Genomic DNA, 11,333 nt, shown 5'->3' with positions numbered 1-11,333 from the left:
CCAGTGACCACCGCATTTGGAAGGACAACAACTGACTGAAATGTAGCTGGCTAGTTAGCGTTCTGACTCACACTGGCCATGCAGTAGGACAATACACAGCTATCTCGACTTAAGAGCTCATGGCAGAGATATTAGAGAAAGGAGGATCTAGGAATCTCATTCGGCAACGAATGGTGGAACGTATAACGCCTCACCCAGCAGACTGTCGAACAATCGTGTTCACGATGTAATGACGAAATTCTTCTTCTTCTTCAGAGGGCGTTAATGGTGGTTGGCATCCAATATCTTTCATTACCGCCGCCAACTGGACTATAGTATAAATCCATTTACTCTAGGGACAGGCCGAAATGTATGTAATTACTGTATTTCCTGGAGGAAAATGGGGGAGGGTCATGCTTTTTCAATTTCAGTCAGGGGGAGGTTGACGATATCTATATTTAGTCCAGGGGGAGGGTAATGTAATTTGTAATTGATTAAATGTCAGTATTTGTAACCATTTTGGAATTTACGTTTTAAATTACCATCTTACAACCCTCTCTTTCTCGTTTCTCTCTCAGAATTAATTTCATGGGGCTTTATTGGCATGGGAAACATATGTTTACATTGCCAAAGCAAGTGAAATAGATAATAAACCAAAATGAAATAAACAGTGAAAAATGAACAGTAAACATTACACTCACAAAAGTTCCAAAAGAATAAAGACATTTTAAATGTCATATTATTTCTATATACAGTGTTGTAACGATGAGCAAATAGTTAAAGTACAAAAGGGAAAATATATAAACATGAATATGGTGTTTGTTCTTCACTGGTTGCCCTTTTCTTGTGGCAACAGGTCAAACATCTTGCTGCTGTGATTGCACACTGTGGTATTTCCCCCAATAGATATGAGAGTTTATCAAAATTGGATTTGTTTTCAAATTCTTTGTGGGTCTGTGTAATCTGAGGGAAATCTGTGTCTCTAATATGGTCATACAATTGGCAGGAGGTTGGGAAATGCAGCTCAGTTTCCACCTCATTTTGTGGGCAGTGTGCACATAGCCTGTCTTCTCTTGAGAGCCAGGTCTGCCTATGGCGACCTTTCTCAATAGCAAGGCTAAGCTCACTGAGTCTGTACATAGTCCAAGCTTTCCTTAATTTTGGGTCAGTCACAGTGGTCAGGTATTCTGCCACTGTGTACTCTCTGTTTAGGGCCAAATAGCATTCTAAATTGCTCAGTTTTTTTGTAAATTCTTTCCAATGTGTCAAGTAATGATCTTTTTGTTTTCTCATGATTTGGTTGGGTCTAATTGTGTTACTGTCCTGGGTCTCTGTGGGGTCTGTTTGTGTTAGTGAACAGAGCCCCAGGACCAGCTTGCTTAGGGGCTCTTCTCCAGGTTAATATCTCTGTAGGTGATGGCTTTGTTATGGAAGGTTTAGGAATCGCTTCCTTTTAGGTGGTTGTAGAATTTAACGGCTCTTTTCTGGATTTTGATAATTAGCGGGTATTGGCCTAATTCTGGCCTGATTCTGCTCTGCATGCATTATTGGTGTTTTACATTGTACACAGATTATATTTTTGCAGAATTCAGCATGCAGTCTCAATTTGGTGTTTGTCCCATTTTGTTAATTCTTGGTGAATTCTCTCTCTCTCTCTCTCTCTCTCTCTCTCTCTCTCTCTCTCTCTCTCTCTCTCTCTCTCTCTCTCTCTCTCTCTCTCTCTCTCTCTTGTCTCTATCTCTCTTGCGCTCGCTCTTCTTCTTCTTCTGTGGATTTTATATGGTGGTTGGCAACCAACTTTAAGGTGCATTACCGCCACTAACTGGACTGGAGTGTGGACCAGAGACAGTGAAGGTCTAAATCCTACCCAATATTCTTGTCTCCCTAAGGAAACGAAATACATCATTAAATACTACATCCCCTGAAGCTTTCCCCAGCAGTTCACTTAATCCTGGCTCTTCAACCACATTACTCTTCAAAACTAATAACAATCGCTCCCTTTCCCTCACATATTTCTGGCACTGTTCCACTGTCTACAGCTCCTCCTGACAATGATCATACCTCCCAGTCGGATGTTTCCCCACCAATTTCCATGTGTGTCCCAGTGTCAGCCTTGTGTCTACACTTCTCTCTCGGCCTGAAGACCTCCCTGCCCCCCACCTTTTCCTGGATCTTACACAGGTGTCTTCCCTTTCTCTCCTTGTTCCACAAGTCTTACCATTTGTTTTTAACCACTGTTCTTATTAACCGATTGGCTTCTGCTTTACTGATTGGCAATTCCATCTCAACATTACACATGTGCTGATTGTCTAGTCACTTTTACCCCTACCTACATGTACATATTACCTAAATTACCTACCTTGTACCCCTGCACATTGACTCGGTATACAGCCTCGTTATTGTTATTTTAATGTGTTACTATTTTCCCTAGCTAATTTTTTTCTTACATTTCAACTCTGCATTGTTGGGAAAGGGCTCGGCAGTTACCTGTATGTGCTTGTGATAAAACTTAAACTTAATCCACAGTTATTTCTTTGAAATTATTGATCCTTTATGGCTAAATTATGCACTCTGGTGTATTTTGAACATTGAGCGCGACCTCCTGTGGTTGGATATAAAATGTGTCTTGGGCTTGGGCCCAGCCCCTGACTCACAAAATTGACCAGTCACATTTATTTATTATGCAGTTTATTTTTTATTAATCAGTTACCCATCAAGACATGGCCCCCCAGTTACCCACGTAGGCCCCCTACCTCTTCTCCTCCCCCAATCTGACGATTGTCATGTCTAATCCCGCTCCCCCTCTCCGACACTCAACGTCGCCGGTCTACTAACCACCAGTCCTGGCAACCCATCATTACGCACACCTGGCAACCTTCATTACGTACACCTGCGCCTCATCATTAGGCACACTTGGACTTCATCACTTCCCTGATTACTTCCTCTTTATTTAGCCCCTGTTGTCATCAGTCCTTAGGTGTTATTGGTTTTTCTCTCACGTTCAGTACACTTCCCATGTTTGTGCTTTTGTATCTGTTCAGTATTAACACTCACTTTCTGCACCTGATTTCTGACTCCCGGTGTATACGTTACAGAATAACACCTCCCAATATGGAAGCAGCAGAAGATTCAACCCTCTTCCAGACAGTTAACGAACAAGGTCATCTACTCCATCAACACCACGACCAGCTGGCAAGACTGGGTACGGCCATGGAGGAGGTCCTCCCGCGTTCTCCACCGCCTCGACACCACCAGAGAGGTTCTCCATACCCCTATCAGAGGTCCTCCAACCACAGGTTGTCACAGTGAGCCAGCCCCCAGACTACCCAGTCGTCCGCCCAGGTCAGCGATGGCCGACTGTCCCTTCCGGAGAAATATGACGGTACTCCATCGAAATGCTGTGGCGTCCCTACTCCAGTGCTCCCTCTATTTCGTCTATCAGACGGGAATCCCCACCACAGAGGGGTCCAAGGTTGCCACGGTAATTTCCCTGCTGACCGGACGGCCGTTGGAGTGGGCTACGGCCGTCTGGGAGAGATGAGGAGCCGGGTTCGTATTAGAGGTTAATGTATCTGTTCAGGGCGGTCTTCGACCATCCTCCAGAGGGTAGAGAGGGAGGTGAGTGACTTTTCCAGCTCCGGTAGGGTGCCCAGACCGGAGGACGCGGAGTACGCCTTCACCTTTCGCACTGTGGCAGCCTCCAGCGGATGGAATGAGCCGGCTCTCTGCACTCTATTCCTTAGTGGTCTGCGCAAGAAGGTCCAGACGGAGTTGGCATGTCGGGATGACAACATATCCTTGGATGCTCTCATCTCGATGGCCATCTGTTTGGATAACCTTCTTCGGGAGGTTAGAAGGTTATCGCCACTCGCCTCCCTACTTTGGCTGTCCTGAGGCAGAGCTTGAACCAATGGAGGTAGTGGCCACACACCTCTCCGAGTCGCCGGAGACAGCTGGGGCTCTGTTCCTATTGTGGCCAGGAGGGGCACCAGCTTCAGAGGTGTCCGGTGCGCCCTAACCCAGGGTCCACTAGAGCAGAGGGGCGGCCCGGTAACCTTCCGCTCCGCCTGCCCTGCCGGAAGCTGAGCCCCCGGTTTGTGGGGCCATTCAAAGTCCTCCGGGGGGGTCAATGAGGCTACTTACTGAATACAGCTCCCCACTAACTGCTGTATCTCAACCTCTTTTCTCATTTCCCTCCTCAGGCTGGTGGTTCCTGGTCCCCTGGCTGATGCCGTCCCCCTCTGCCTCCCCTGGACATCGAGGGAAGCCCCGCCTATGCAGTCAGATCCCTCCTGGACTCCCAACATCGTGGGGGTTGGCTCCAGTACCTAGAGGGGTACGGTCCAGAGGAGCAGTGTTTGGTTCCGGTGGATGACATTCAAGATCACAACATCATCCCAGTTCCACCTTCGCCGTCCAGACCGGCCCGCTCCTCACCCTCGGGGCCATCCTTCTGGCCGGCGTCGTACTGCGGCTGGAGAGGGGAGATACTGTCACCTGTTTTATTCTCAGGACCATGAATAAAACATTGAGTATTGGGACCCAGGGCAACAACATATCCCGGTATCCTCTACACAATACTACTACACATTACAAAAATTAAGTGTTTAAAAAACAATGCTAAACAAAATATAAATGCATATAAATCAGACATGGATATTGATACACATGTTCCTAACACTGTCAAGACTCAACATATCTTAGCACATTCAGATCGACCACACGGTGGCGCTACAACAAGCACATATTTATATCTCTTGATCCGTTTGACTCAGAGTGATGGAATTTGGCACACGTTCACAGGGGTGTGAGTATAGCTAACCTGTAGCGTATGGTTCATTTTGCCCACATGGGGCCACCCTCCAGAGGACTCGGGCCTCCCTTGAGGAGACCCAGGCAACCCTTGAAGAGACCCAGGACTCCAACCACAATTGATACATGGATACATGGCTGGTACACAATGTGAGGAACACGGAGGAGAGGGTGCTCCTTTGTCATTGGCAGTCGGGCCATGTCAATATCAGGCAGGAGCTGTGTCCAGTGACAGGATGCTCCACCCATTTCAGCAGGCTGGACCGGCACATGGACTCACACATAGAGCTCAACAGAGCACAGAGGAGACAGGCTTTAGATGCAGTTAGGAGACGGCTGACGATGGAGCGGCTGGTGACGTTGAGGGCTTCAATCCCTGTCATCCCACTGGCGACCTACTTGCCAAGTGCCGATCCTGAGGCTGTGCAAAAGAGGGATGAGGCCTTGACCAAGGGAAGTGAGACCATCCAATTCGTTAGAGGACCACCTGAAGCTGACGTCTGAGTTTGCTTTTATAAAGCTTTTTGATATTTGTACCTGTCTATAGGGCATGTATCGTGGTTATTATAGACTAGTATCATCGTTAGACCTGTACCGGTGTATAGGGCCTGTATCGTGGTTATTATAGACTAGTATCATCATTAGTCCTGTACCGGTGTATAGGGCTTGTATCGTGGTTATTATAGACTAGTATCATCATTAGTCCTGTACCGGTGTATAGGGCCTGTATCGTGGTTATTATAGACTAGTATCATCATTAGTCCTGTACCGGTGTATAGGGCCTGTATCGTGGTTATTATAGCCCGTCTGGTGTTCAACCTTACCAAGTTCTCTCACGTCACCCCGCTCCTCCGCACACTCCACTGGCTTCCAGTTGAAGCTCGCATCTGCTACAAGAGCATGGTGCTTGCCTCACGGAGCTGTGAGGGGAACGGCACCTCCGTACCTTCAGGCTCTGATCAGTCCCTACACCCAAACGAGGGCACTGCGTTCATCCACCTCTGGCCTGCTGGCTTCCCTACCTCTGCGGAAGCATAGTTCCCGCTCAGCCCAGTCAAAACTGTTCGCTGCTCTGGCACCCCAATGGTGGAACAAGCTCCCTCACGACGCCAGGACAGCGGAGTCACTCACCACCTTCCGGAGACATTTGAAACCCCACCTCTTTAAGGAATACCTGGAAAATTTAAAACAAAAATTATAATTGGAAAGTGGTTATCCCACTGGCTATAAGGTGAATGCACCTATTTGTAAGTCGCTCTGGATAAGAGCGTCTGCTAAATGACATAAATATAAATGTTATAGGCTAGCGTACCGGGAATGGTGAGGCTAACTATATCATGGTTATTATAGGCTAGCGTACCGGGAATGGTTAGGCTAACTCTGATGCAGTTTGTTACACAGTTGCTGAGAGATGTGTGTAAACCACAGGCCTATGTATCCATTCCTGCTGTTCTCAAGCCCATTGTTGCATCTCCCTCCCTGCAGTCTTAGAAACATGAAGGTAAACAACTAAAATATACTTTATAACAGGTGAATAACTAAACCTTATACTCCAATTAAGCAGGAAAAAGCACTTATTATAACAGACCTGTAGCACTGTAAGACACATGTTTCTCTGTTGATTGTTTTAAACCTGTTTTATTCTCAGGACCATGACTATAACATTGAGTGTTGGGACACAGGGCAACAACATATCCTGGTCTCCTCTACACAATACAAATAAACATTACAAAAATAAAGTGTTTAAAAAACAATGCTAAACAAAACAAAATATATGAAACCACACTCCAGTACATTTTACAATACCATTCACATTCAAGCATGTGTTCTGCAGAAGAAATCCCCAATAAAAACTAGAATGGTGAGGTATAATGTCTTATCAAGTGTACTTACCTGGTGAAGAGAGAGGTTTGGTAGGAGACATTACTGGCTGTGTGAAACAGAAGAGTGTGAGGTCTGTGGTTCACTATCTAGATGTACTGAGGGACTGAAGGGTGATGCAGAGCTGACGCCGAGGTGGTGCGCTCAGACCGGTGGCTCAGTAGACCGGCGAATCAGAGCGCCGGAGGGGAGCAACGGGAGGAGACACCTCATGAATAAAGTTGGTTATATTGTGTTATTTAAAGCTGGAACCCTTAATGCTGAAACTGTCCGTTTGGGATATTACAACAACAAAGAAGTTAATGTAAAAATTAACAATTTTTTTCCCCCTCCTACATCACTGCACCATAATAGAACAGTAGAATATGGACTGCACAGTTTTGCATATACTTAAATTTAAAGGGATAGTTCAAGCCAAAATCTAAGTAATTCTAATTGAGTAATTATATAGCATTTTCAAAAGCATTAAAAAAAAAGCATTACATTAAAAGCTGCAATGCCTATAATCCATAATTGGATTGAATCCAACCCAATGTCTATTGAGCAGTACTGGGGCTGTTGAATTTCACAGTAGCGTATTGGAAATCCTGGTCCTGTTTCTGGGGATGGGAAGGTGGGACGGTGGAGTACAGAGGCACTTCCTGGTTTCTGTGTTGGATGCTGGCGTAGGTAACGTCATCCTGCTCGTCTGTGAACGGTCTCTGTGCTGCAGTAGGGGCCATGGCCATGCCTGAGATGTTGTCATACACTGGATTAGAGTCTCTCTGATGGGGAGAGAAGACAGACAACATGAGGGGTGAAAAATTTAATATTACCACAGTCATTGAGTCCATCTATACACAGATCACTGTAGTTCTCAGTCAGCTGATTCCAACAGACTCACCTGTCCATTCTCTACTGTGTCTCTCCTGTCTTGTGTGTCAAATATGGATTTGGAGTCCTTCATCCTGTTTTGTGAATTAATGAATGCATGAATCAATCAATTAATAAATAAATCAACAATCAATCAATCAAGCAATATTTGATCGAGTACAAAACAGAATGTGAAAAAGGGTAAATTCTTCTCACTCACCTGAACCACATGAACCCAAAGAGACAGATGATGAGAAACAGAAAAACCACTATGATTCCTACAACTGGATTCTTCAAAGACTTTGGTTCCCCAACAAATGTAACAGGAGAACGGAGATTCTCGTAGCCTTTTACAGCACAGGAGTAGCTGCCTGCATCCTCACTGCTGATTTGGTCTAGGGAGAGGTAGTTATCTTGGGTGTTTGGGTTGGTGAGACGTTGTCTGTTCTTGTACCAGATGTAGGAGGGGTTGGAGTTGTCAGTTAGCGTACAGGTGGTGCTACAGGTCAGTGTCACCTTCCCTTCCTCTGTGGCAGGAGTCTCCTTCACCTGCAAGTCTGAAAAGGGGTAAATGAAGACAAAAGAGCTCAATCATCTTCATTTCCACCAATAATATAATGACTTAGACTAGATTATATAATACTGTAATGGCATAATTACCTGTGACATTCAGAGTTATTCCAGGGAAGCTGTATCCCCATTTTACCTCGGTTATTGTAAATCTAAACTTGTATTCAGCAGAGTCACTCTCTCTCAGGTCTGTGATTCTCAGGGTGGAGTGTTTGTCTGTAGTTGGAAGGTACTTCACACGACCTGCATACTCTGGGTCCTGGCTTAGATCTGCAGTAACTCCAGAATCCCATTTGTTGAACCAGGATACTTCTGTGACGTTATGCCAGCTGGGATGTTTATATGTACAGGTAATGTCCACTGTTGACCCCTTCAAGGCACAGATACTCTGATGGGTGTAAGTCACATTCATACATCTCTGACCATGAACACCTGAAACAAAATGTATCAAAATGTATCAATTCCTGAAACGATAATAAGACTATTTTCAAGTGTTTTAGATGTATTGGACTGGTTCATTTAAAATAAATACAAAATATAGACACATATAATGCATTCGGAAAGTATTCAGACCCCTTGACTTTTTCCACATTTTGTTACGTTTCAGCCTTATTCTAAAATGGATTAAAAAATATAGAATTCTAAAACGGTATAACAAGATAACATACCATCAGCCATTTTCTACCTTGTATATTATACGGTATAATTTTTACTCATGTTACTATCCAAGAGTTCACAGATTTGTCTGTTTTTCCCCACATGTTCTACTATTGGTCCACAGGCCTTAATAGTTGATACTTAAGATTATTATTATAGGTGAGTCCAGACTCACATACTGTAGGAGCGAGAAAATCCTCATGGCCTTTTACAGTACAGGAGTAACTGTCTGCAGAGTAATGCCCGACCACTAGAGTGTTCAAAGAGTATTGTTGGGAAGTAGGGTCATGGAGATGTTGTCCGTTCTTGAACCAGATGTAGGTGGGGTTGGGGTTGTCGGTCAGAAGACAGGTGGTGCTACAGGTCAGTGTTCTCTTCTTTTCCTCTGTGGAGGCAGACACCTTCACCTGCAGGTCTGAATGAAAGGGGACTAGAAAAACGAAAAGTGAATGTATTTTTTAATTATTATAACTTGCAATATGATATTGTATTGGATTAAAATTAATATATTTGTAATAGTAGTTGTAGTAGTAGAAGTAGTAGATATTATATGTTATCTGTGACAGTTCCCCCATTCTGCATACTGTGTTTTAAATCTGAACTTGTAGTCAGCTGAATCGCTCTCTCTCAGGTCTGTGATTCTAAGGTTGCATTCTTTCTCTTTAGTCCCAAGGTACTCAGCATGACCTGCATACTCTGGCACTGAGCTCAGGATTTTAGGCGCCGCATTACATTTCTCTTGGATATACCAGTTTGGTTCTGAGACAACATGATAACTTGGATGTTTATATGTGCAGGGCAGTTCCACTGTTGAGCCCTTCAATGCACAGATACTCTGATGCGTGTAAGTCTCATTGAAACAGTTCTGACCCAGAACATCTAAAACAGTAGTAGACCCATTCATTTATTAAATTGGTTTATTCAATTATTATTGCACTCAACAAAAATATAAACGCAACATGCAACAATTTCAAAGAGTTTATTGAGTTATAGTTCATATAATGCCATGAGCTTTTTCATGGCATTTTATAATTGTCTGTACATTGAATAGCAACAAGTATACCTATCATAAGAGGACTATTAAAAATCTAAGAACGTGACCATACAGTACCTGCCACTGACAAGAGAAAGACCACAAACACACTTCCTGCTGTTCTCAAGGCCATTGTTGCATCACCTGATGAAGATTGGATAAACAAAGTTAATCACAGACATGACGAACATATAGTAAGAATTCTCTGTTGCTAGGCAAGAACTTAATTGGTTCCTTTCACTGGGTTTGTGTGTGTGTGAAATGGGGATCTGACCTCGGGTTGAATTCCTCGCTCTTACTTAATCCATGGCTGTCCTACCTTATCAGAGACTGAAAACAAACTGTTGCCTAATGCCTCTCTCCTCAAACAAAGTCCTGAGAGCGGAGCCAGAGTTGAACAGAGTTCAGACTAATCCTGAGTAATTACAGCATAACGGGAGGGGAGAGAGGAGTTGGGTTTGGGTATGTTTGAGAGATTGAGTGTGGACCTGTCATGTCCAACAATCAATCTTCAGGTCAAGCCAGGGTGAGCTGGGGTTGAACAGAGTTTAAACTGAACATGATTATTTGTGCATGACAAGGGCTTGATTGATGGTACTACTATTGATTCTAAACTGAATAAAAGTCCAATTTAGCCGCTATCATAGACTAAGGAAGTGGGCGGAGCGGTAGAGACGGGGAAACTGAGGATGGTGGTGGGGGAACCCAAGAGGGAGGGGCTTTAAGCTAAGATTTATGTGAATATGACTATATAAACGGAGAGCTGAGAGGTAGACGAGAGTTGCTCTGCAGACCAGCTCGGCTTTCGTTGCTATATGTAATAAAGTCTATCTTGATTCTACAAAGATTCTGGAAGAACTTTGATTTTTAATAAGTATAGTGATCATTTTCCACATCACACCCACCCTGCAGTCTTAGAAACATAAACAACAACTCACTCTATAGCTGGTGAATAACTACACCTTATAAATCAATTGAGAGGGGAACAATTACTTATTCATCAGATCTGTCTGTAGCACTGTTTACACATAATAATCAATTTATTGCTTAAAATCTGTTTTATTCTTACAATCCTATAGCATTCAGACATGGGTCCCTTTCATTATCATTACCCAGGAGAATATGGTTTATCGCTAAAAACATACTATCAAACACTATATTATAAGATATCTTCAAGTGTACTTACAGAGTGAAGTGGAGAGCTTTTGTAAGACAACTCACTGGCAGTTTGGAAAGGAGAAGTAAGTGAGTGGTTGACACGACACAAGTTGCTGTAATTTCCTTCCTTTTGATGCAAGAAGACATCTATTATTGGTCGGGTTCCAGGCAGAATACATTGAAGACGTTGCATCAGGGCTGCCAGAAAACGTGTGACGAGGCGGCATTTGCCACAGCACTTTTCAACACCACATTCAATTTTGTTTAATAGAATATATAGTTGCAAAGGGGACAAAGTGCTGTTTTTTTAGACCGATTTGCCTCATGATTTGTCAACTCACACAAAATATCTCTGTCCTTCACATAGGAGTGCTGCTGCAGGCTCTTTACA

The 11,333-nt window shown here is 43.8% G+C and overlaps 1 protein-coding gene across 1 annotated transcript; it reads right to left on the bottom strand.

The window, feature by feature from the left end:
• Nucleotides 1-7,147: 7,147 nt before the first annotated feature.
• On the bottom strand, nucleotides 7,148-9,939 carry LOC121555889. The gene is made up of 6 exons (XM_045216748.1): nucleotides 9,863-9,939; nucleotides 8,927-9,181; nucleotides 8,185-8,526; nucleotides 7,745-8,081; nucleotides 7,556-7,619; nucleotides 7,148-7,436 (listed from the first exon to the last, which is right to left on the bottom strand). The coding sequence occupies exons 1-6, from the start codon at nucleotides 9,915-9,917 to the stop codon at nucleotides 7,209-7,211; spliced, it is 1,281 nt and encodes a 426-aa protein (XP_045072683.1). The 5' UTR covers nucleotides 9,918-9,939; the 3' UTR covers nucleotides 7,148-7,208.
• Nucleotides 9,940-11,333: the final 1,394 nt, after the last annotated feature.

Source organism: Coregonus clupeaformis, unplaced genomic scaffold, assembly GCF_020615455.1.
Source record: "Coregonus clupeaformis isolate EN_2021a unplaced genomic scaffold, ASM2061545v1 scaf0787, whole genome shotgun sequence".
In the NCBI taxonomy this organism is placed as follows: domain Eukaryota; kingdom Metazoa; phylum Chordata; class Actinopteri; order Salmoniformes; family Salmonidae; genus Coregonus; species Coregonus clupeaformis.
The sequence above is the reverse complement of the archived record's forward strand: the minus strand, read 5'-3'. Positions and strand labels throughout refer to the sequence as shown.